The 27,687-nt window shown below is 39.0% G+C and overlaps 1 protein-coding gene across 13 annotated transcripts in view; it reads left to right on the top strand.

The window, feature by feature from the left end:
- The window catches only part of lrrc7 (leucine rich repeat containing 7), a 688,069-nt gene that overhangs the window by 543,241 nt on the left and 117,141 nt on the right, over positions 1-27,687 (top strand). For all 13 annotated transcript variants that reach the window (XM_087990651.1, XM_087990652.1, XM_087990653.1 and 10 more), the window contains 2 exons: positions 571-686; positions 12,480-12,549. In XM_087990651.1, the coding sequence (XP_087846777.1) occupies positions 571-686; positions 12,480-12,549 (186 nt within the window). The remainder of the gene's footprint in view (positions 1-570; positions 687-12,479; positions 12,550-27,687) is intronic.

Raw genomic sequence — 27,687 nt, 5'->3', positions numbered from 1 at the left:
CAGAGCATTATTTAATTGGTGAATGATTACGAAATTCAAAAGTGCAGAGGTCTTGGGTTTTCCAGTGGATGAGTCACAAAATGCTTGTATGCAGGTATACCACTTACTTGCATACAAGCATTTTGTGATTCATCCATTGGAACACCCAAAGACCTCTGCACTTATGAATTTTGCAACCATTTACCATTTAAATAATGCCCTCTTTTTTTCATTCTTCCTGGCAAAGTGAACAACTTCCACGTTTTAACACATTAAACTTCAACTGCCAGATTTTCACCCACTCACTCAACCCATAAATATTCACCTACAACCTCCTGTGTTGTCTTCATAACATACTTTCCTACCTATCTTGGCACCCCAGGATGAAGTCCATCTGGCTCTGAATGCTTGTCAGCCTGCAGTTCTATCACTTTGCTTGTAATTATACTACATACTTCTCTCCCACTTCCTAATCTACAGCTAATACTGAAATATTTTTGTACCCTCTATAGTATGTATGGAAACAGAACTCAGAAAGCAATTGATGAAAGTATTATAATGTGATCTCTTGCTGATATCTTTTTAATACAGATCGGAAGTTGTAAAAATGTAACTGTCATGTCTTTACGATCAAACAAACTGGAACGGTTGCCTGAAGAAATTGGACAGATGCAGAAACTGAAAGTATTAAATTTAAGTGATAACAGGTAATGCAAAATCTTGACTTTATAGAAATTCAGTTAAAATACATGGAAAATCATCAGAAATGTATATGATTTTATAGCAGCTTCCTCTGACTATGTCATATGAACATTAAAAGAAAGTTCGTATCCTGTCACTCATACATTTCATATCACTATTTTAATATAATCACTGTCTTGACAAAAGCTGTATAACTACTTGCATGAAGCCAGTTTGTGAACTTGCAGTACTAGCTGTTGAAAATATATTATAAAATAAAGTTAATAGAGGACACCGTTGATCAGTATGTGTCCCTGTCTATAGAATACACATTCTTGTTCTCAGTTCCTTAAACTATGCATTTCTTATTTCAGTTGGCTGTTTCAGGGTTGTGGAAAAAGCCAAGTCATTCAAGTTACCAAGTTAACATTAATCACCTAAATAGCTATTAGTGTTGAAGTAGCATTCCAAAGCACTGACAGAAACTGCTCTCTCAGTTGCAGATGATGAGTGTATGATGTGGAAAAAGACGTGAGTAATAATGAAAGGTTAACTAATTGGATAGTGTCTAACATTAAAGATAAAGTATTCATCGTCAAAACCAGGTCATAGGGCTACTCTCCCATTAGAGAGAGATGACGGGTAGTGGTTTTAACCTGAAGGTCAACATGTTTCCAGAGAGGCCGAGTTTGAGGAGGAGAGTCCTTCATGGTAACCTCAGCTGATGTGGGAATCAAACCCATGCAGTTGGTGTCACTCTGCATCACAAATCAGCCAACTGAGCTAACTGATCCTGTGTCATACACTACGGCACTAATATTTAGAATCGAAGATGCAGTTTAAATCCAGCCTTACAATCAGAAAGAAAAAAGAAGAATGAAATTGCCAGAGCAGTCAAAGCTAATTCTAGTGTTTGGTGTATACCCACTCATGATGTTTAATAGCTTTACCATATCAGGAAGGCAGGAGGAACCAGCCACTTAGAACCACCTATTCATCATGGTATTAAAGTATTTAATCAGCTTGACATCAAAATTACAAGTGTTATCTCCCAGAGTAAAAGCATGAGCACAAGAAACTGACACAGATTGCAACATCAAAGTTATTTATGAAATAAGATTTCAGTGGATCCTTCTAAAGTATCTGTCAAGACATTAATATTTGTTTCTTGCCCTTAACAACATTGTTTTTTTTAATGTGATTGTACAGCATGGGATAATGACACAAAATTGGATGCATCATGTTATCATATCACAACTGCCTCACTTAATTACACTAACCCATTTTACATCAGAGACATTCACAGTCTACCAAAGATGTCCTGACAGAAAATTGGGCAGGAGTTAATGTGAGTAGAAATCCAGCTACTTGCCCACAAAACAGATGTTATTAATTTGGAAAATCCTCAATCTTGAATATCTCTCAGTTATTGCTTTTTGCTCTATTTTATGTATTAGAAGTGTTGGTTAGACACAGCCTAAAAGCAGTTTTCTCCTATAAATGGCACAATGGTGTTTCAATGCAATATTTAAGTGGAATTCTATCAACAACCCTTTGTCCCAATGCATGATATATCAAAGGGTGAGTTTTTCATATTAAACATTACCAATATTTGGTGAATGTAAATGAATAAGAATTGGTAGTGGGTAGTCATTGATACTTCAATGAATGTGAAGCACAAGGAAACTCCACAGACGTATGGCACAGTGATAGCTGGTGTATTGTATGGATTTGCATCTGCTTACACTATAAAGGTGGTAAATTCACCTAAACACTGAAGATTGTCTTTTGAGTTGGGACAGTTTTAATTGTTAAAAGAAATGTGTAGGTGACATCTTCAATTAACATCTTCTGTAATTTCTTAAACTTGAGCTAGGGTTAACTTACAAGTACCAAAAGAGAAAATGCTGGAAAATCTCAGCAGGTTTGGCAGCATCTGTAAGGAGAGAAAAGAGCTGATGTTCCAAGTCTAACTGACCCTTTGTCAAAGCTTTGACAAAGGGTCAGTTAGACTCAAAACGTCAGTTATTTTCTCTCCTTACAGATGCTGCCAGACCTGCTGAGATTTTCCAGCATTTTCTCTTTTGGTTTCAGATTCCAGCATCTGCAATAATTTGCTTTTAACTTACAAGTAAATGTAAGCTGCAATGTAACTCAAAAACAAGCACAAATTAAACTCCAAACTCTCATGCCAGTCAAAACATAAAAATGGAAGATATCCTCTGAGTTACCCTTCGTGTTAATTAGAGGGTTGAGAATATGTTCCTGCGTTTTTAAGATTTGGGGACATTAATACACTAAGGTTAATTAATGACTGCCACATTCAATGCGGGAGATTTATGCAAATGAAAAATTTGGAGGCATAGAAAAGAAATGGGTGATTGCAGTATTTCCAGAGATCTCAGAAACCTTTGTGTGTTATTTCTTTTTCATTGTTAAAACTTAATCCATGTTCAATATACACAGAATTATAGATTCATAGAATGCTTACAGCACAGAAGGAACCTATTCGGCCTATAATGTCCATGCCAAAACTCAGCAAGAGCCTATCAGTCAAATCCATAGCCCTGAAACTTTTCTTTCTTCAGATTTTCCCTTTGAAAACCACAGTTGAATCTGCCTCCTCCACAATTTCATCTCACGCAATTCAGATTCTAATCACTCACTCAATAAAACAATTTTTCCTCATGTGCTTTAGGTCTCTGGTCATTCAGCTTAAATTGAAGTTCTCTGGTTGTTAACCCTTCTGCCAAGGCAAGCAGTTTCTCCTATCTACTCTTTCCAGACCTCTCATAATTTTGTAAACCTTTGTCAAACCTCCCGTCAATTTGCCATGAGTCCACCCACTCCACCACTTCGTCTATGTCATCAATCAATATTCCCCTCACAATTCACAATACTTCCAAATTTAATGTCATCTGTGTACTGTGAAATTTCTCATGAGTAGGACAAATTTTAAAAGTGATAAATTCCTTGGGGACAGTGTGTGTATATTATTCAGTTACATCGAAACCCTGTGACCTTTGCCATCTTTTTAGGTATACTGCTAGTCAGAACCATTAGGCTCCTCAATTTGCTTTGATTTACCAAGTTGAAGATGATTTTTTTTTTTAAGAATCAAACCCCACATGCTGCCCCTTCATCGGGTGGTTGTGGCCTGATGAAGGAGCAGCACCCTGAAGGCAAGTACTTCCAATTAAACCTATTGGACAATAACCTGGTGTTGTGTGATTTTTAACTATGTACACTCCAGTCCAATAGCGGCATCTCTAAATCATGATTTCTTGGAGAGGTATTTTCATCATCCCGGTGCATAGCTTTGAAATTATTGTGGATGAATAGACCCAAAAGCTGGAAGCCTGCTCACTCCCAGTTAAAAATTAAAAGTTCAGTAAATAATTTGATAATTGAATGAAGTTGTAGGCAATCTCTACAGTTCTGTAATTAGTGTACTTTTGGAATGGGGGAAGTGCAAATCACTCTACTTTCGGGTGAGCAAAGGCCTGCAACAACTTGGCAAAGCATAGAGGTCAAAGCCTACTGCTTAGGTTGCAGCATTCTGTAGTACACCTTTCTAGTTGTAATTTACATTACTTATGTAGTCCTTTGGCACACACTTTGTTAATGTTGAAAGGTTCTAAACTTACAGAAGTCTCTGTCAAAGGAGGCTATGAAGAGGTTTGGCAGCAGCACAAAAATGCATATTGAACCAAATAGGTATCATCTAGAAGGCTACTCCTCCTATGAGGAGAAGGAGGCAGAAGAGGAGTCCAGCTGTCCTGAGACAGCAACGTTACATCTGGGATCAGATTTGAGAATGCTGAAAGGGCTAAAGATCAATGAAGGCTAAGGAGGTGCCACCATCCCTGCTGTCAGATTATACTCACTATGCCTCTTTCTCTCTCAAGTAGTTGGAGCACAAGGACAGCAATCAGAGTCAAAGAGATGTGCAGCACGGAAACACATCATTCGGTCCAATTCATCCATGCTGACCAAATATCCTAAATTAATCTAGTCCCATTTATCAGCACGTGGCCCATATCCCTCTAAACCCTTCCTATTCATATACCCATCCAGATGCCTTTTAAATGTTCTAATTATACTAGCCTCCATAACTTCCTCTGGCAGCTCATTCCATATATGCACCACCCTCTGTGTGAAAAGGTTGCCCCTTAAGTTCCTTTTAACTCTTACCCTTCTCATCCACTTAATTATATAAGATAATTGGTGAGGAAACAGCATCAAACTGTATCAAAGGGCAACCAATGCCAATTGATAGCAAGGTGACTATGGCCCATTACCCCTGAATTTCAGAATACTGCTCTTTGTCTGCTGGGGAGCTTTGTCAAATGTCCCAATTTTTGCCATGACTGCATAAAAGTCATGATAGTATGTTTTTTTTTACAGGAAATTACTGTTACGTTTATAGCAGATGAGGACAGCCAATCTGAGTCAGTTTTGGGGAAAATGCAGAATGATTGTATTGCAATTAAAGCACCTATAGGTCAGCTTGGTACTTCTGTTAATTGAGTCCTGATGAAGGGTTATGCCCAAAACTTTGATTCTCTTGCCCCTCAGATGCTGCCTGACCTGCTGTGCTTCTTCCAGCTCCACCCTTTATTAACTCTGAATTCTCCAGCATCTGCAGTCCTCACTATCTCCAAATGGCTTATGACACCCATCAGAAATCCACAAATCCCTGTGGAGGAGGAATAAATTGCCAAACATGGTTTCACAGGAATCAATACTGAGAGGACCATGAGTCTAATGAAATCAAGTTACTGAGTCTGGACTGGTGTAGGGACTGTATCAGCTTGAATCACTCTGGTTGTTGTGTTCTGTACAGTCTTGTTGTTTTGTGGCTTGGGAAGACAGGAGAGGAAGACATGATGCATTTGCAACTTGCTGAACTGGGAACCAGAGCAGCAGATCAGCAAGCAGAGGGATTGCAGGGAAAGCAGATGTTAGGATCATTAAATCAGAAAGAAAGGACGGAGAGAGATAGGTAAATGAACACAATGGTACTAATCGGCTGAAGTGTGTTTATTTTAATGCAAGACGTATTATAGATAAGGTAGATGAGCTTATTGCCTGGATCAGCAAATGGGACTATGGTGTTGTGGCCATTAGAGAGATTTGACCGAGAGAAAGGCTGCTCAACATTCTAGGGTTTTGTTTTTTTTAGATGAGATAGAGAGGCAGGTAAAAGAGGTGGAGGAGTTGCATTCCTAATCAGGGAGAATATTACATCTGCACTTAGAGAAGACATATTGGAGGGCTCATCCACTGAGGCAAAATGGAGAGAGCTCAAAAATAAGACCAGTGCAATCACACTGATAGAATTATACTATAGGTCCCCAACAGCCACCAAGGGATTAAGGATCAAGTATGGAAAGATGCATCAAGAACAGCATTGTCATAGTCGGTGACTTTAACTTCTCCAATATTGACTGGGACTCCTTTACAGCAAGAGGCCTAGACTGTGCAGAATTTGTTAGGTGCATCCAAGAGGGTTTCTTAAAACAGTATGTGGATAGTCCAACCAGACGAGGGCCCATAATGGAAATTGTATTGACTAATGAGCCTGATCAGGAGACTGACCTTTCAGTGAGAAAGCATTTTGGAAACAATGATCATAACTCCGTAAGTGTTAAGATAGCTATGAACAAGGATAGGTCAGGAACTTGCGGGAAGTTACATAATTGGGAGAAGGCAAATTACATCAGCATTAGGAGCTAGGGAGTGTTAATTGGGAGGAGCTGTTATCTGGCAATTCCACATTTGATATGTGGGAATTGTTTAAAGACCTGACAAGAGTTCAAGACCGGAATGTTCCAGCAAAGGAGGAATGACAAGGATGGCAAGGTAAGGAACCCTTGGATAATGAGGGAAGTTGTGAATTTAGTCAAAAGGAAAAAAGAATCATATGTAAGGTTTAGGAAGCTGAAATCAGCCAGTGCCTGTGAAGAATATAAGGAAAGCAGGGAATTAGGAGAGTAAGAAAGGGCCATGAAATGACCTTAGCAAGTAGGGTTCAAGAGAATTCCAAGGCATTCAATAGATACATTAAAAACAAGAGGATTAAGGAGAAGGTAGGGCCACTTAAGGATAAAGGAGGAATCTTGACCTTGGAAGCAAAGGATGTGGGTGAGATCCTAAATGAGTACTTGGGTTGGTATTCACCTAGGAGAAGGATATGGAAGATAGTGAGATTTGCATGGAGGATGCTAACACATTTTGAGATCAAGAAAGAAGTTGGATCTCTTGAACAGCATTAAAGTAGATAAGTCCCCAGGGCCCGATGGTATCTAGCCCAGGTTACTGAGGGAGGCAAGAGATAAGATTGCCGGGGCCTTGACCGCAATCTTTATATCCTTGCTAGCTACTAGAGAAGATCTGGAAGACTAGCGAATGGCTAATGTTGTTCCTCTGTTCAAGAAGGAAAATAGCGATAATACAGAAAACTATAGACTGGTGAGTCTCACATTGGTGGTTGGGAAGCTATTGGAGAGAATTCTTAGGGATAGGATTTATGTACATTTAGAAAATCATGACATGATTAGAGACAGTCAATATGGCTTTGTGAAGGGCAGTTCATGTCTTACTAACTTGACTGAATTTTCCAAGAGGGGGATGAAGGAGATTGATGAGGGTAATGTTGTTTATGTAGACTTTGGTTAGGCTTTTGATGAGGTCCCTAATGTTAGGCTCATCCAGAAGATAAAGATGCATGGGATCCACGGTGACTTGGTTGTGTGGATTCAGAATTAGCTTGCCATAGAAGACAGTGTGTAGTGGTGGAAGGGTGTTTGTCAGGTTGGAGGTCTATGACTAGTGGTGTTCAGCAAGGATCCATACTGGGACCTCTACTGTTAGTGATATACATAATTGCTTAGATGAAAATATAGAGAGGTGTGTTAGTATATTTGCAGACAATACAAAGATCAGTGGTGTTATGGATAACTTAGAAGGTTGTCAAATGATACAGCTGGATAGAGATTAGTTGCAGATATGGGCCGAGAATTGGCAGATGGAGTTTAATCCATGTATGTGTGAGGTGCTGCACTTTGAGAGATCAAATATTAAGGAAAAGTAAACAGTTAATGGCAGGACACTGAACAGCATTGATGTACAGAAGGATCTTGGGGTTCAAGTCCATAGGTCCCTGAAAGTGGCCACACAAATCGGTAGGATGGTAAAGAAGGCATATGACATGCTTGCCTTTATTGGTTGAAGAATTGTACACAAAAGTCAGATGTCATGTTGCAGCTTAATAAGACTTTAGTTAGGCCACACTTAGAGTATTGCAATCAATTCTGATCACCACATTACAGAAGGATATGGAGGCTTTAGAGAGAACGCAAAAGAGGTTTACCAAGATGCTGCCTGGGTTAGAGGATATGAGCTATAACTAGAGGCTAAAAAATTTCAGATTGTTTTCTCTTGAGTGGCAGAGGCTGAGGGAAAATTAGCTAGAAGTCCATAATGTTGAGATAGGGTTGATGCATAGTTAGGGTTGACGGTCAGAATCATTTTCCCACAGTTGGAATGTCTAATACAAGGGAGGATGCAATTAAGGTGAGAGGAGAAAAGTTCAAAGGAGAGGTGAGGAGCAAGTTTTTTACAGTGGTAGAAGTTTGGAATGCACTGCCGGGAGTGGTGGTTATGATACATTAAGGGTATTTAACGGGCATTTAGATAAGCATATGAATATGCAAGGAATGGAAAGACATGGACCAAAGGCAGGCAGAAGGGATTAGTTTCATTTGGCGTCATGTTTAGCATTGTGGGCCAAAGGGCCATTCCTGTGCTCTAGGATCTAAAGGAACCACAGCTTATGTGGAAGAGCAACAACATCTTGGTGCACTGGTGACAAAGGCACTTTGGCCCTGAGGTGTTTTCAGTATCTTGTCACAGGCTTTGTGAAGTATCTCTGGGAAGTCACATTGAGACTCTTGGTCAGCACCATAGAAGAGCCTGAGGAGTACACTTTCTGGAGTGTCATCCACTTCAACATTTGTGTCATAGACATCTATGGCTCAAGAAGATTCCAGAGAACACCTCCCCCTATCCTACCCAACTCTCACTCACATTTGCTCTCTTTCTCCCTCTTCCTGTCTCCCACACACATATGTAAGTATAATGCAAATATCTGGTAGGGACCAATACTGTTCTTATTATAGTTGAACAACACCACACAAGATATAGATCCATATCATGACGACCCTTCTGTGCTTAAAAGGTTTGCTCCTCTTCTTCAATCCTTTTCCCCACCCACCTGAAGTTCTGAGCCACAGTACTCCATCGATCTCTGTCAAGCATACTGCTGACTCTAATGCTCATTTGAACTGGATGACATTGATAGGGATCCCCTTCTCACCTGAGGTTGTGAGAGGCATTGAGGGAGATTCCTGCACTATGAAAAGAGCATCCTCTGTCACCATGGCCTTCAGAGGCTCTAGTGTAACTTACAGAAGGGCAGAGGAGTTGCAATCACCATCAGCTGTGCCTTGAGAGGAGCCATCAGATGCAGATAACCATGGCATCATGGTGGATGATGCCATTCATCCACCAACACAAGGTTCACTCAGATCTCTCTGCTCACTGTAGATGAAATGGAACCTTGTTGTCCAACACTCACATTGGCAATGTCTTGCTGAAGTCATTGACTGTGAATGAGATTGTTAATCTGAATATAAGACAATACTCAGCCACCCTCCTGAGTGTCAAATAATTAACATCTCTTCCCCTCCTACACCATGTTATGGTCGCCTTCTGGATGTCCCTCTCACTCAGTAGGCCTTTGTCTTCAACAGTCTTGCTGAGTACTGACACTGCTATTAGTACTATGGTGATTCCTGTTGCGTAAGAAAAAGGAACTGGAGTAGACCATACAACCTGTTACACCTGCACCTCTGTTCAATACAATTGTGACAAATCTTCAGTTTCAGCTCCACTTTCCTGCTTGCCCTTCATTTCTCTTGATTCCCTAAAACCCCAAAAGTTCTAGCTTTATATGTATTCTGTGATGGAGCATCCACAAACCTTTGTAGTAAAAATGCAAAACCCATTGAATGAATATGTTGCTCCTTGGTTCGGTTCTAAATGATTAGCCCTTATCTTGACATTGTGTCCCCATGTTCCATATTACCCAGCAAGAGGAAATTAATTCTCAGTTACTACTCTAGACGTGATTTAGGATGTTTTTGGTGTGATGACCCAACTCATGTTTCCCTTGTCCAGCATAGCCTCCCAAGGTATACACTTATCTTGCCACGTGGCTTCATCACTCTCCCTTGGAGAACAAAGAAGGTCATTCACCTGTTCTGATGCTGTAGCCAAGAGCACAATTCTGCCACCTCCAACCAAGCTTTCTGCCTCTTAAGCATCAGGTTGTCTCTTTCCACCTTGTGGAGAAGAGCCACTCACCACTCAATGACAGCCTTGAGACAAAACTGTGAAACTGTAGGTGTGTTGTCCTCTGGCATTGCTGTAAAATGAATTCTGTCGTTAATGGAGAGCAATATGTAGGTTAAAGAAAATGAAGAAGAGATGTAATTTTAAAAATATTTTCATAAATCATACATAGACACCATCAATTTTAATATTAAAACATAGTGATAGTCGTTACCATTAAAACAAATGACAATTGGATACAACATTGGCTTCACAGTAGGAGACAGAGGGTTGTGGTGGAAGGTTTTTTTTTGGACTGGAGGCCTGTGTCCAGTAGTGTTCCGCAGGGATTGGTACTGAGTCCACTTTTGTTTGTCATTTATATAAATGATTTTGGATGAGAATTTAGGAGGCATTCTTAGTAAGTTTAATGATTACACCAAAATTTGTCATAACGTGGAGGTGATGGTGTTGAACTGGGGTGGACAAAGTCCACTTTGACCAAAATTGGTGGAATAATGGACAGTGAAGAAAGTTATCTAAGGTTACAAAAAGATCTTGACGAATTGGGAAAATTAGCTAAGGGGTGGCAGATGGAGGTTAAGTGCATGTTGGTAAAATAAACCAGGTCAGGACTTATATAATTAATGGTAGGGCCCTGGGTAGAACAGAGAGACCTATGGGTTCAGGTACATAATTCTTTGAAATTTGCATCACTTCTAGATAGGCTAGTTAGGAAAGCGTTTAGCACAATGCCCTCATTGCTCAGACCTTTGAGTATAGGAGTTGTGATGTCATGTTAAGGTTGTACAGGATGAATGGTGAGACCTCTTCTGGAGTTCTGTGTCCAGTTCTGGTCAGCCTGTTATTGGAAGGATATAATTAAACTGGAGAAGTTTCAGAAAAGATTTACCAGGATATTTGCCAGGAATGGAAGGAAGTTATAAGGAGAGGCAGGGATTTTTTTCACTGAAGCACAGCATGTTGAGGGGTGATCTTATGGAGATTTATAAAATCATGAGGGGCATAGAGAAGATGAATAGCAAACGTCTTTTCTCAAGGGTGGGGGGGAGTTCAAAAAGAGGAGCCATATTCTTAAGGTGCGAGGGACAAGATTTAAAGAAGACGCGAGGGGCAACTTTTTTTACATAGAGTGTGGTTCATGTGTGGAATGAACTGCCAGAGGAAGTAATGAATACAGATACAGTCACAACTTATAAAAGACATTTGAATATGTACATGAATAGGAAAGTTTAGGAGGGATATGGACCATACAAGTGGGATTGTTTTGATTTGGGAACATGGTCAGCATTGAATAGTTGGACTGAAAGGTCTGTTTCCGTGCTGTATGACTCTCTATAACAAATTCCAATTTTATTTTGTTATCTCCTTGGGGGTTATGGAATATATGATCTTCTTTTGCATAGCATTATGTAATAGTTACCCACCTTCTCCTCCTCCTCTTTATCTGCGAGGTCATCCAGAAAGGCTGAATAATCGTCCATTTCTTTTATTATAAAATCATGACAGACAGCAAACCTGGATTTCTCTTTGAGGCAGATGGCCTCTTAGTTGTATCACTAGAGGGGAGCCTCTTAAGTGGATGAGGTGAGAAGTGAACAAAACACCTTAATAATTAAGTTAGACATGATGACAGCTTAAATTCTTAATCAGAATAGGTTAACCAGCAGTGATAATACCAGAGTGTTAAATTCTCAAATAGAGATCTGCGCTCAAATTTTGGTTTCTCTCCATGTTCAGATACACATCTTTAATTGAAAAACTTAATCGTGCAAAACCAAGAGTGAAAAAGTGTATTAGCACTGAGAATTAATAAAGAGAAGTAAAAACTGAAAAATAAGCAGATTTTGAACTGATTGATTTAAGTTGCTTGGGCAAAAGAGAAAAAAAAGTTAGATAAGCAATTCATCACAACAATGAAATATGCCTTTTTTAAAAGTTGAACAGAGAGTACTAGAGATATTTGTGGCTTAAGCCACATTTTAACCATGAATATTGAAGAAAATAGGGTGTAATTAGATAGAAGATACATAAACGTATTGGTGTGATATGTGCTTGTCTAAATAATTACCTCAACTTGATTTAAATGTCTTTTTCCCATTAGAAGATCAGCTGAAAACTGAATTTCTTTGAAATTTTTCTTTAAACAGTGAAACTATTAGTTCTCTGATACTTTGTGAAATAATTTAATAACATTAATGTTTATATTTATGACTTAAAGATTAAAATCTGCACAGGCAGGATTCTAGCATCTGCAGTAATTTGCTCCTCCAATAGACTTTGAGTGGTTTGACTATAATGATTTTAAAACTATCAAAAGCTTGAAGCTAATAAAAGCAAAAGATGAAACAATGTGAATTGACTGTAACAACTTCTCATGTATAAAATGTTTGTTTTTTTAGGTTGAAGAATTTGCCATTCAGTTTTACTAAGCTTAAAGAGCTGGCAGCACTATGGCTATCTGATAATCAGGTAATGAACCAAGAACAATATTGGAATGCATACGAAATAAGTTTCCTCAAGCAAACTAACTATATTTTAGGATAAGGCTGTAGGAATTACCCTACTCAGACTCCACTGCTTCATTTAACAGAAGTCATAAAACCAAGTTATTATCCAGAGTTGGTAAAAGTAGCAACCCACCTTTTAGATGCTTATTTTTAATTGAGGAATCCAATGGTACAAGGCACAATGAAAGGTGAAAATGTGTATTAGCATTGAGAACACATGAAAAGAAGTAAGACCTGTCAGTCATTAAACAAACAACACAGCATAGAGTAGGTGGAACAAAAATAAACAGCAGGGGTGGAGTTTGAATGGAAGGGGAGTAACAAAGGAAACACAACATGCGTGAGAAGGTAAGATCAAGGGAACAGAAAGAGCAAGAAATGCAAATGAGCAGGAGAGGAAAGCAAGACAATATAAGGAGGATTGTAGAGGAATCAAATGCAATGGAAGGGAAAACACTAGAATGTATTACAAAGGTGAGGGTTAGAATGCACATCAGGATAGAAATAATTGGGGAAGGAAGAGTAAAAATGAAGACTGGTATTGACAACAGTGAAAATGGATGAAGGTGAAAAGAAAGATGAGTGAAAACTGAATGAGAGAGTGGAAATTGATGGCAACAAGAGGAGTTGTGGAAGGGTGAAATTGTTTGTAGAATTTGGGAGCAGAACTGAAGGAGTAAGACAGGAGAAACTAGAAGTCGTATTTGTTATTGGTGGGAATGGGGACCGTGTTGGGCACAGAATGACAGCTTCAGCAATATTGGAGAAGAAGTGCAGATGGAGAGTTCTATGACTAGCTGAGGGGCATTGGGAGGCAAGGAGTACTCTGAACTCTGGGCGATCAAAAAGTGGCAGTTTGCATGAGAAGACAGAGGAGAGTAGCAACTTCATAAAAGGGAGAAGAATGCCAGTTTGAAATGATAAGACAGTATGTACTGAGTGATGTGAAAGAAAATCCCGAAAGGTCAAACATTTGATGTGTAATGTCACTATGAACTGGTTCTAGATGAGTTAGGATGCCATTGTGAAATGCAGCAGAAGGTTAATGAGTGAGTAAATATTTATATACTTCAGAATGAGTGATTCATTAGAGATTTTTTGCAAATTACAAAGTAATTAACTGCAACATATTAAAGCGCGCAAGATTAAATGTAATTTATAGAGTAATTAATCCACACAGACACAGGGAGAATGTGCAAACTTCACACAGTCACCTGAGGTTGGAATTGAACCTGGGTCCCTGGTGTTCTGGGGCAGCACTGCTAAACACTGAGCCACCATACCACCCATAAGCTTCATTGGAACGATTCAAGAGGCTGAGGTCAAAATTAGAAAGGAGCAGAGAATTGAAAAGACAGAATCACAGAATAGTTACTTCAAAAGAATTTCATTCAGCCCACTGGCTCTATAAATAAGCATTAAATTTCTCCCATCCTTTTCTCATAACCCTGCATATAATTTCTATTTAAATAATCATCCAATGCCCTCTTGAATCCCTCAATAGAAACTGCCTCCACCAAATTTTGGGACAGTGCACTCCAGATCTGAAAAATGTTTTTACTTACTTAGCAATCACTTTAAATGTGTGCCTTCTCATTCTTTCTCCTCTTCTGAATGGGAAGGGGTTCTCCCTGTCTGCTTTGTCCAGACTTCTCATAATTCTGATAACTTCAATCAAATCTCCTTTTAACTTACTCTCTCCAAGGAAAACAGTCCCAAATACCTCAAATTATCTTCATTACTAAAACTTCTCATCACTGGAACTATTCTCCTCAGCCTTTTCTGCACACTTTCAAATGCGTTCTCATCCTTCCTAAAGTGTAACACCCAGAACTGTATACAATACCTCTGGCTGAGGTCTAACTAATATCTTGTATAGATTCAGCATTATCTCCCTGTCCTTGTACTCCACACTGCTATTAATGAAGTGTAGGATACAGTATTATTTATTATATACTTTCCATTTGTCCTGACACTTTTAATGGCATAGATATATTCACTTAGTTTTCTCTGCTCTTACATACCCTTTAGAGTTATGCTGTTTATTTTATACTGTCTCTTTGTGTTCTCTACTACACTGTACCACCTCACACTTATCCACATTGAACCTTATCTGCCAACTATCTCACACAATTTGCTAATAATCTTGAAGTTCTACACTGTCCTTCAGTTTGCAATTTCTCTGAGTCTTTCATCCACAAACTATGAAGTTTTACCCTGCATTCCAAGATCTAAATCATTGATATAAATCAAGAAAAGTGAAGAGCCAATCCTGACCACTGAGGAGCTCTACTACAAACCTACATCCAGCTTGAAAAATATTCATTAACCAATATTCTCTAATTCTTAATACTCAGCCAGGCAACAGGAGATTGTAGTTTGTGAACTGAATGAAGGGGTTTCTCAAAGCAATCAATGATCTGTGTTTGGTCTTCCCAGGGTAGAAGAGACTGCACGACAAGCAACAATTATGCTAAATTGAAAGAAGTTGAAGTAACTTGTTTTGTTTTCAATTTGAAAGAGTGTTTTGGTTATTGGATGGTTGGAAGGGAGGAGATAAGAAGAGTGGGTTCCAACTGAAATGTATTTCCAGTATTTCCAATTTGCTTTCAAGGAAAGATATTATAGGAAGTAGTGTTGTTATAAGGGTGATTAAGGAATGGACCTAAATGTTGTGGGGGGAACAGTTCCTTCAGAATTCAGGAAGTACAGTTCAAAATGTATAGGAGAGATTATAGAAAAAACATAGTGGTTAAATTGTGTCATATTTGGAAGAACAGGTATGTTTTGCAATTTTTTTCCTTTATAGCTTTCAGAAATGGTGCATCTGTCATGGAAACTGAGCAAGTTTTCTCTAATTTTGAAAAGTAAACTATGAGGTCCAATTCGTGGTATAGTTTATAACCTTTCTAAAAACAGCTGTAGAAAATGCCAATTTTATGGTTAGTTACATAACAAAAGTTCAATTTATCCCAATTCACTCAGTGTTATCTACCCAGAACCCATATTTTCTCCTGAAGAATTGTTTGCCATGGCTGTTCAATTAAATTCAAGAAGTAGCCTGATCCTTGCTGTAAAAGAAAACTTAAACTAAGAATATTTATTTAATATTTATTTATTTAATCCTCTGCTCTCCAAAATGTCCAACCTGAAAGTTTTCTTTCTCCTCAGGTCTGTACAATCATTCATTATTTTAATATTAATTATTTTTAATGCCTTTGCTTAGCTGTGAAGAGAATAGTTTTTCTGTAATTGGGCTTACCACCAGCTTCCACAGGGATTTAATTAATTTTAAATCTGACAACAGATGGTTCAATATGATTAATATAACAATTTTAATTTAAGAATGACAAATTAAACTACTTCATCAGTTTAAACTGCAGAGTTTATGACTTTATTAATGTCTTGCATTGTAATAAATAACAAAAGGCATTGTGGTATCTGAACGATAAATGAAATGAGTTTTAAAGCAAGGTTTACTGCATATTCATTTCAAGTCTTCAGGCTCTCCCAAACTGCTTTAGAACCTATTAATAATTCTTGATGTGTTTTCAATGCTTTACACGCAGATGAACATGTCCTGCAAACAACAATATTATTATTGTAGGCAGAATAGTTAGTGTGATTTTAAACACTGAGGCAGTGCCTGTACTTATCTTCGTATAATATGCATGAGATTTTTAAATCATCTGGATAGTTGAGAGGATTGAGGTATTTCTGAGAGATGGCACCCATGACAATGCAGTACTTGATTCGTCTTGCATTGGTCACCTAGATTATACGATCAAATGCATGGGGTATAATCTGACAACCAAATGAACCATCTAGGCATTTAGTATAACAATTGGGCCAGAGCTTTCTCTCTGGTGGGAACAATGTGTGTACCATTGCCATGAATTCCACTATATTGTCTTCTCTGAGAGATTTGCCAGTTTATTAAATGGCTCATTGTTCAGTAACTGGGAGGGTGTAGAGACAGGAAACCTCTCAACCTTTAAAAAGTACATGGATATTATAATGTGGAAATGCTGGAAAGTTGTATTATTGTAGATAGGTCAGTCTTGAAGGGCCTATTCTGTTGGATTCTCTGTACATTGTTAAATTGGAAGAATTGGTATGGAGGATGCAGGAGTGAAAGAAGGATAATTGCTATAACAAAAGGTGGGGGGTGGAGGGTGATGAGAAGGCATGGGCTAAATGGGAGGTCATTGTCAAGATCTTTTTACTTAATCTATTGCCAATTCCTCAGCAGGGTGCTTCCAAAAGTCACGATCTGAATTAACTGGAAGAGTTCTCACGTGCTCTGGTCACAATGAAAATAGTATGGATGACATTCAAATTTACCCCACTGTCTTATAATGGCAAGCCCAACACCTTTATAGCCGGCAAAAGTCTACATTTGAGCTTGTGGTATCATTTTACTCAAGTCTAGCACAATTCCAGGTGGTTGTAGGAGAGGAAGGATCAACTCAATATTTTTGGTATTGACAGTGTAAAATGATAAATTATCATATATTTCTCTAAGATAATTGTAAAATTTCAGTATGGGGTTAGCAAGATGGGAATTTGATTAAGGTACGGATATTCTTTTTTAAAATCCCTTGCCTTTTATTAAAGACATTTCCTGTTAATGTTACTCATACATAATTATTATATGCATGCACATATTCAGTTGTGCTACCAGAGGCATATTAAGGGCTAATTTTAGGCTAATTTCATTTTGTGGTTTCAGAAAAGTTAACTAAAATATCTCAATGATGTCAATACCATCTGATGACCATCCTTATTAAACAATTGGTTAACAGGGACTAATGAACGTGAGCTACTACAAATCAATGATCAGATTTTTCAGTCTCATTCTTCCCAAAGATCGATTACAGAACTTCGCACCAATGAGCAGTAATTACCACAGAATCAGCTATCTGATTATCATGAGCCATAGTGTCATAGAGATGTACATCACAGAAACAGACCCTTCGGTCCAACCCGTCCATGCTGACCAGATATCTCAACTGCCAGCACCCAGCTCGTATCCCTCCAAACCTTTCCTATTCAGATACCCATCCAAATGCATTTTAAATCTTGCAATTGTACCAGCCTCCACCACTTCCTCTAGCAGCTCATTCCATACATGTATTACCCTCTGCGTGAAAAGGTTGCCCCTTAGGTCACTTTTATATCTTTCCCCTCTCACCCTAAACCTATGCCCTTTAGTTCTGGACTCCCCCACCCCAGGGAAAATACTTTGTCTATTTATCCTATCCATCCCCTCATGATTTTATACACCTCTATAAGGTCACTCCTCAGCCTCCGACGCATCAGGGAAAACAGCCCCAACCTGTTCAACCTCTCCCTATAGCTCAATTTCTCCAAGCCTGGCAATATACTTGTAAATCTTTTCTGAACCTTTTAAAGTATCACAACATCCTTCTGATAGGAAGGAGACCAGAATTGCACACAATATTCCAACAGTGGCCTAACCAATGTCCTGGTACAGCGGCAACATGACCTCCCAACTCCTGTACTCAATACTCTGACCAAGAAAGGAAAGCATACCAAACGCCTTCTTCATTATCCTATCTACCTGTGACTCCACTTTCAATGAGCTATGAACCTGCACTCCAAGGTTTCCTTGTTCAGCAACACTCCCTAGGACCTTACCATTAAGTGTATAAGTCTTGCTCTGATTTACTTTCCCAAAATGCAGCACCTTGCATTTATCTAAATTAAAATCCATCTGCCACTTCTCAGCCCATTGGCCCATCTGATCAAGATCCCATTGTAATCTGAGGTAACCTCCTTCGCTGTCCATACACCTCCAATTTTGGAGTTATCTGCAAACTTATGAACTATACCTCTTATGTTCACATCCAAATCATTTATATAAATGACAAAAAGTAGTGTACTCAGCACTGATCCATGTGGCATTCCACAGGTCACAGGCCTCCAGTCTGAAAAACAACCTTCTGCCACCACCCTCTCTCTTCTACCGTTGAGACAGTTCTGTATCCAAATGGCTGATTCTCTCTGTATTCCATGAGATCTAACCTTGCTAATCAGTCTCGCATGGGGAACCTTGTCGAACACCTTACTAAAGTACAAATAGATTATGTCCACCGCTCTCCCCTCATCAATCCTCTGTTACTTCTTCAAAATCTCAATCAAGTTCATTATTGAATAGAGGTTTTTCCTGATATTCTGCATTCCTGTACTATTTTGTATACCCCAATAATAAAAATAAAGTTTCAAAATTATTGTATGGATGGAGCATCATTTCTTTTCCAAGATTAAGGAAAGAAAACAAAATGTCAGCATTCTTAATACAAATTGAACGCATCCATAATATCAAACAAATGCTTCATTTAAATAGAAAAATAAAGATGGAGAAATCTGCATTTTCAATGCTTAAACACTAAAGCTTTTTACACTACATAGTAATTTTTAAACTCTATGTTACAATTTTCTCATAAATGTTGCTTTTTGATGTGGAGTACAGAATCTTATAGTGGAGAATATGAGATTCAACTTCAGTCTGGGCCCAAAATCACAATGAAAAATTGAATGGAATTCATGGCAGATGGAAAATTCACTAACTCTTCTTTGACAGTCTCCAATATCAAAACATTACATTTTTCTGTTCACAGAACTTTATCAGGAAAATAATGAGGTAAATAAAAGCACAGATTCTACAGACTGGAAAAGATAGCACTAATAATAATGGGACACGAAGAAAAGTAGAGGAGCTACAAACACAAAGAATATAAGAGAAAATGCTTGCAAGAAATTTGAAGGAAAACAAAGTTCATTACAAATACTTTAGGGAAGAAATGTAGCAAGCTCTTAGTGTCAGACAATAGAAGATACCAAGGAGACAGTGAGGAATGCAAATGCTGAAAGTCAGAGTCAATAGATGTGAAGCTGAATGAGCACAGCAGGTCAGACAGCATCCGAGGAGCAAGAAAGTCAACGTTTCGGGCTTAAACCCTTTGTCAGGACTGGGGAGGGACAGAAGAGACCAGAATAAATAGAGGGAGGGGCGCGGCTAGGGGAAAGGTAGGTGGGATAATAATAGGTAGATGCAGATAGGGGGTTACTGTGATAGACAGTGGGAAGAGTGGAGCGTACAGGTGAGTGGGAAGGTGAAAAGGCTAGAACAGATTAGGGAGGTGAGAAGGGGTGGGGCTAGACATGGGATAAGAATGGAGGAGGAGGGACTTTGAAGCTGGTGAAGTCGGATGTTAAGGCCATTGGGCTGCAAGCTTCCCAGGTGAAATATAAGGTGTTGTTCCTCCAGTTTCCATTTAGCCTCACTCTGACAGTGCAGGAGGTCAAGGATGGATATGTTGCTGAGAGAGTGGGAGAGAGAATTAAAATGGATGGCCACCAGAAGATCGGGTTGGTTAGTGCGTGCAGAACCTAGATGCTCCATGAACCAATCCCTGAGGCTGCTTTTGGTCTCCCTCATATAGAGGAGACCAGACCACAACAGGAGCAACAAATGCAATAGATGAGGTTGGATGAAGTGCAGGTGAATCTTTGTTGCATCTGGAATGATTGTTTAGAGCCTTGGACAGAGATGAGGGGGAGGTGTGGGGGTAGGTGTTGCATCACTTGCAGTTGCAGCGAAAGATACTGGGTGTGGCGGAGAAGTTTGTGGGGAGTTGACAAAGGAGTCACAGAGTGAGTGGTCCCTGCTGAAAGCGGATAAGCGTGGCAAAAGAAGCATTTTTGTGGTGATGGGGTCTGATTGTAGGTGGCAGAAATGTCAGAGGATGATGCATTGAATTCAGAGGTTGGTAGAATGCCATCTGAACACTAAGAGGACTCTATCCTTTTTGGGGGGAGGGGGCTAGAGGGGAGAAGTGCAGGAGATGAAGGATATGCAGTTAAGGGCATCCTTAATTACTGAGGAGGGAAAACTACGGTCGCTAAAGTAGGAGGATATCTGGGATGTGCTGGAGTGGAATCCCTCATCATGGTAGTAGATGTGTGGAGATGGAGGAATTAGGAGGGTGGTTGAGAGGGCATGTGGTCAAGTTAGTTGTGGGTTTGAAATTGATATCAGTAGTAAGTCAATATCGATAAATAGAAGGTAACAAACTTATTCAGTAATTATTTTGTACCGGTCACCAAAGATCCTTAGACTGCACTTTCCAAGCCCATGACCACTTCCATCAAGAAAGACAAGAGCAGCAGATAGATGGGAACACCATCAGTTCCAAGTTCCCTTCCAAGCTACTCATTATCCTAACTTGGAAATACATCACACCAGGTTGTAGTCCAACAGGTTTAATTGGAAGCACACTAGCTTTCGGAGTAACGCTCCTTCATCAGGTGAGCATCGCTCCGAAAGCTAGTGTGCTTCCAATTAAACCTGTTGGACTACAACCTGGTGTTGTGTGATTTTTAACTTTGTACATCCCAGTCCAACACCGGCATCTCCAAATCATGGAAATACATCGCCACTCTTTCACTGTCACTGGGTCAAAGTCCTGGAATTCCCTCTGTAAGGGCAATGTGGGTAGACCAACACCAGTTCAAGAAGGCAGATTACCACCACCTTCCCAATGGAAATTAGGGATGGGCAATAAATGCTGCCCAGCTAGGACACCCACTTGAGTGAATTTTAAACAAAAAGATGATGACAAAATCAAAAATATACAAAGATTTTTTTTTAATCAAGGAAACTAACCCCATTCAATACAACTAAAATGAAAAGGTTATGTAGAAATGAATGTGATTTAAGACTGCAAAATCTCCTGGACCTGATGGTTTTCACTCCAGGATAATAAAATAAGTAAGTGAGAAAATTGATGCTTTCAAAACTCTAAATACAAAAATTGCTCTTTGGGTTGAAAAAAATTCCAATATCAGTCCACATTTTAAAAATTCATTTCTGGGCTATGGGCATCGCAATAATTACTGCACTGTTGTTAGGACTCAACCCCATTACTGTGTGTCCGGAGTCCCTTGTAGGACAGTGCTGGTAAGGATCGCAGATTTCTTAAAGGGGAAAGGAAACCAAGACAGTTTGTTTGATCATTGACACAACTAGATTAGTTTTTTTTATTCCAGATTTTTACTGAATTCAAATTTTAGCATTTACCATCTCCCCTTGGAGTTCTAGATTACTAGTGCAGTGATATTACCACTATGCCAACATCTCCCCGGAAGAGAGCTAAATGAGGAAGTTATTGGTCTATTAATCAAGGATCAGTTGGGGGGAAACCACTAGAAATGGTTGTTAGGGCAAGAGTGACTGAACATTTGAATGAATAATAACTACAGAGAGAACTAAAATGGATTTGTCAAGTTTAACAAATGTAGTTGATTCTATTGGTGAAACAACTAACAGATCTTTGAATGTTTTTTCAGTAACAAACCCTCTTCCATGTAAGTTCTGCACATGAGGCTGTGAACAAAAATGGGAGTAGTTGGCATTGAAGACAATCTATTGGCTTGAATAGAAAATTATTTAGGTGGTATAAAAAGCAGAAATAAAGGCTACATATTCAAATTTGCAAACATAACTTCTGGTTACCAGTGATTTGTACTGGGGCCTTAGATTTTCATTATATTCATAAGAGGAATAAATAATGGAGAGCTGTATAGCCAAGTTTGCTGATATGCCAGACTAGGTGGCACAGTAAATATTGTAGGTGGAAGCAAAAAGTTGAAATTGATAGATTAAGTTAATCAGGAAAAAAAGCTGTGGCAGTGGAGTTCATTGTCAGGAACAATGTTTAAAGGCACTGAAAACTTACCCCTTAACCCACTGTCCACTCATCATGAAAGTCAATGCTTCTCACATTGCCATCCCTATGCTCCCAAGTATCTTCCATGCCTTCCCAGATCACTCCACCACCTCACTGTACCACCCCCCCAACCATATTTTATTAATGGCATACTCATCCAGTATGCATTATCTACCGATCTCAACTTTAATGGAGTATTATCAATGAAAAATATTTTACATTCTCTGAGGAATAAAATGTGTCACAATCTAATAAAAGCCACTATTTTGTTATGGAAAAATGCATTCTGCCATGTGAAAAGGAAACATTTGTAATATTTTTAATTCTATTATTAACAAACCAAGAACCACATCAAAGAGGCAACCTGCCTTTACAAATTCTTTAAACTGCCATATACTTTCAAATGAATGGAATACCTTGAGACCAATTATCATTTGAAACTCAGTCAGGCATTGAAAGCAGCTATAGCCATCAAAGAATACACTGGTATCTATGAAGAAAGAAAAGCAGATAGTTCTTTAAATTTCAAAGTAAAGGGCCTCACAATCATTGTGAAATAGCAAGTGGTTAGTTTTATTTTTCCATGTGTTGAAACTTTTGTTTTAAGGAAACTTTTTATATCACAGCAGAAAATATGATGACACAATCTGTCAGAATAGTATGTAACATTTTAATTGCATTGTAGTGCTTACTTCATTGGAAAAGCACTGCCACATGAACAAAAACACAAGGCTGGCCAATGTAAGGGTCAACTTTGTTTTAAAGGCCAAACACTATGAAGAATCAATCAATTAAAAACATCTAGGTTACAATGTCACATATAATAATGAAATTTGAAGTTGCGAAAACATTTTACACTCATTTTTCAGTCTGACCCAAACTCTTCTGGTTTTTCATTTTCTTCATAAACTGTCAAACCTGATGCATTTCTACTGGGCTTCCAAAGCCCTAATAGTAACAGATGAAAATGGTGTGGAGGATGAAATCTGTTTTTGATCCCCATTTAAAATCAGATACCTGATTTCGGTGAGAATAGGTATTCATTTTGCACATAAGGAAATCCTGATCCATCAGAGGAAGATTGCTTAGAATAGGGAACGTGAAGGGAAAATAGGATTTCCTAAATGAATAAAAATAAATGTAACCAATTAGTTACTGAAATCCACCTCCTTTTCCAGATGGAAATTTGGCCCTTGACCAATGGAAAATTGCTAAATTAAGTCAGATCACTTTTTTGTTCAGCTAAGGTTTTAAGAGTTACAGACCCAAAATGGATTAAGATACGGATCAGACATTTTTTTTGAATGGCAGAAAAGGCTTAAGGGACTGAATAACCAATTCCTTTGTACCTAATAGCTTATCGGTCAAAGTAAGTTGGCAAAGACTTGTCACTTTTGTGATTGGTATGGTAATATTTTGAAATCTAAATTTATGTCTGATTAGATTTAGATTGTTCTTTTCAGCACAACTAAGATTAGATAAATGACTGAACAAGTGAAGATTATCTGTTGTTATCACGTTTTCTAAATGTCCCTTTGGGATGCGTGAAAATCTAAGTTGAACCAAAATACAGAGAAAAGCCTACATTTTTGCAGAGATGGAAAGTGTGAATGATGTCTGAAGACTGAATCTGGAAGTCTCACTGTTAAAACCACCCCCCACCCCCCACCACCAGTTTTACAAGGGTAAATGGAATGTGAATTGAACATCGGTGATTCACAGAGGCAGCTGTACATGTTAAAAGTGCAGTGGCCTTCGATCAGATCTCATTTTTGTTAGCAGGATGTCCAAAACACAGCCTTTGCACTTTAGATGTAACAGGATAATGTCTAAATATTTTCTAATCAATCTGTTGAGAGAGATGTCTTTACGTACCTCTGGAACAGGTAGATCACGAACCTGGGCTTCCTGGTCCAGAGGTAGGATGCTGCCAATGAATCACAAGAATCTTTAGAAGAATGTCAAAACTTACTGGGATTCTTTAGAGAGGTTGGTTACCCATTTCAATATGCTGCCAGGACAATTTTGGGTGAGGTTATGTACCCTTTAGAGAGGAAAGGTCCCCTTTGGGATTGTGAAAAAAGCGATGAATATGCATAAACTCATTGAAACCGTCCATGGCTGCTATAAAAGATTACTGTCAAGTCATTTAAATCTCCTGCACTTCAAATGTTTGCAAAGAAAGTTGGTTACAGTATTTAACTAAAAATTAGTATTTGCTACTTCACTTTGTCTGTGAACATAAACCTGAGAGTTATCATTACAGGCAGGATTAGGGCTGTTTGAATAATTTCACAATCTGCCAATTGGTTGCTTGTCAGTTCACCATTTGATTGACAGTTTCGCGTGAGTATTTGAAGTAGGACTATGAATACAACTCCTTCTTTTAATAAGGGATTTAAAGAAGATAAATGTAGTGGATAAGTTTTTATCAGAGTTGTTTATCTAATAGGGAATTCATCAATGAATATCTAATTACTTAATTGCTTTCTGGTTCTGAGGTCTGCCCATAGTAGATATTGGATGAGTAGGCTTGGAGGAAGAAGAAGGATGTGGACATCAGTTGACATTAAATCAGCAAAGGAGCTATAAAAGGTTAAGGGGATCAATTGGGAGGCATGGATTGACATGGAGGGTGTGAAAGTTTTGGACTCAGTTGTGTATTGGCTATCATGTCGTTACATAGGTGGATCATGAGGAATATGTGGAGGGGTAAGGACTGAAAGGCTGTTTTTGTTTTATTCTTTTCCTCACAATACCAAAACACTAAGGTGGGCCTATTCTTTGCTTCCACACCTGACAAACTGTGACTCAACTGCTTCTGGGGCTGGTGAACCTCACTTCTATGTCATCCAGCTCACTCCTGCAACCCTTCCACACCCAGAATGAAAATCTGACCATCAATGGCAATTCCTCCCAGGCCAGGTTTGCATCCTTGGGAGTTGTCCTGGCTCTGCACTCCCAGGCCAAGAGTGAGCATTCAGGTAGAAAAGTATTGTTCTTTGCAAATCAAGCATTTCTTTCAGATTTCTGTTTAAATATTTTTAAGCAGGAACATAGTCTGTCAAAGACGGTAATTGTGTTAGTATTCTTAGGTTGTAGTACATGTTACCCTTCTTACTGGCCCTGGCTTTTCCTTTTAGTCCTGACACTGTTGTATCTTCAAGGGAACAATCATCAGACTGTACATCTGACTGCTATTCAATGTATGGTTGGTCAATTAGGGTATAAACAGATCAACATAACAGGACATTTTAGTTTAATAGCTGAAATTGTCATGGTTAACAAATTGTTTGAAGAGGTTTGTTATATAATTTTATTTGTGTTGCCAGGTACTAACTAAGGGAATAAGGCCACAAGGTCCCTCTGTTCCAAACAACCAAAAATAAGCTTTGCTATACAAAGTTTTACACACACACAAAACTCACCCACACACACATAACTCTCACACGCAAAAAACACACAACTCTGTCTCTGTCTCTCACACTCACGCGCGCATGCACACACACGTGCACCTCTCTCTCACACGCAACTCTTTGTCTGTCACACAACCTGTCTCTGTCTCTCATCCCCACTCTCTCTCTCTTAAACGTGCACATACAGCTGACACACTAACATCCAAATACGAAATATAGATTTCTCAACCCAACACCCCAGCCCACCCCTCCCCCCAGATACAGTTAGTGTCACCGTGGATCACCAGATCTGATTGAAACTTCATTTCCTTAATACAAATTCCAATTATTCACTCTCAACAACTCAAGTTACAGAGCACCCTCAAAGACTTATCCATCACAGACTGCCTCAACATCTGCTCATGCACTGGCAATTCACTTCCCTTTTATTGAAACTGTGCTTCCCAGGATTATTGAGACTGCTCTCTAATGTCACTCACAAACACTACTGCTGCCCCAGGGTTTCTCTGAGTTACATTTTTTCTCAGATGCAGTAATCAAATACAGCATATGTTCAATGTTCCTTGTAATTTTCTTTTGCTCTTGCATGGAGCTCTGTGGCAGCAGCTTCAAGAAACAGAGGCTATTCATTGGCACACTGAACACCATACATGGAGCTTCCTGATGGTAATGCAGCTTAAAGAGAACATTGCTTATGGGTTTCTTTCAACCCCACACTTAGTTCCCCTGATGTATTAATGATTCACAAGCTTTTTCATGCCCTTACAGCTCTCAGGCTTTTCCTGAACCCTAACCTGGACACTGAGCTATGACTACTGAACTCCAAGACTTCACTGTATTCTAACAAACTGCTTACAACAGTTCACGTTTTGAATAAATCACCTTTCCCTCCTGCCAAACACCTCAGTCATTATCCTCATGTGGCTAATCTGTTATGGCTGTCCTGGATCCTGTGGTCTGGTTCTCACATCAATCCCAGTCCTTGGTTTCTCTTGCACCCCAATAGACTGCCTTCACTTTGCATCCCCACAGATGTCATCTTGATGACCCTGGCTGATGAAGTTCTCAGGTTGTAATAAACAAAAGGCACAGGCCATGCATAACTTAGCATGTTGGCACTCTGAGCCTGTGCCATGACTCCCAGGCATGCCAGGAATTAGAGTTCTTGGTTTCCTCAAAGAACCAACCCCACCCTCTTTCCAACTACCACCAACACCTCGAAGAGACTGCTTAGAGTTTCATATTAGGTTTGATATTTTAAAAGGCCTGTTCCAATTGTCCTCTACTGTAATTGATGTGAGTATTAGTTCATGGCAGCAAAATTTGCTTGGCATGTTTCTCACAGTCAAGTAATGTGGCAATACCTCCATCCTATCCTCCACAAGAAGATTATCTCATTAATGAGATTCTAGAAGAATTATAACTCCTGAAGTTCTATGCCACAAATGAAACAGCTTCTTCAGGAGGAGATGAAGGGGGAAGCATCATCAAAGCCAAAATGAATGATTCTGACTGTGAAAATCAGCTTTGGTCAGGGTACAAACAGAACATAGAGAGAATTCTGTCAATTGTACAGCCTGCCAAGTTTTCAATTCTGTTGGCTCAATATTCCTCTACTGTACAATCTGAACCTCTACTGACGATGAATTTCACCCTATAATTGGCTTGACTGTGATTGTGCAAAATTCGTAATTGAACGTTGGCCATGCAAACAAATCACAACAGTGATATTCGCTGTTTAAAATTATCATTAACTTGCATAGATGCATGAGTATACAGATTCAGACTTAATTTTAATGATTTCCTGTTGCCTCACTTCTCAGCATGCAACAGCACGTATCATTAAAATGATTAGTTTGGGTTTCATGCAACTTAACTATGTGCTTATCTTTGGTTCAATCCTGTCAGTGGATATTACAGGGTTTATAC

This window comes from Chiloscyllium plagiosum, unplaced genomic scaffold (genome assembly GCF_037043375.1).
Source record: "Chiloscyllium plagiosum isolate Xiang-an unplaced genomic scaffold, Cpla_swu_hap1 HiC_scaffold_9, whole genome shotgun sequence".
Taxonomy (NCBI): domain Eukaryota; kingdom Metazoa; phylum Chordata; class Chondrichthyes; order Orectolobiformes; family Hemiscylliidae; genus Chiloscyllium; species Chiloscyllium plagiosum.
This window is presented reverse-complemented; position numbering and strand designations above follow the sequence as displayed.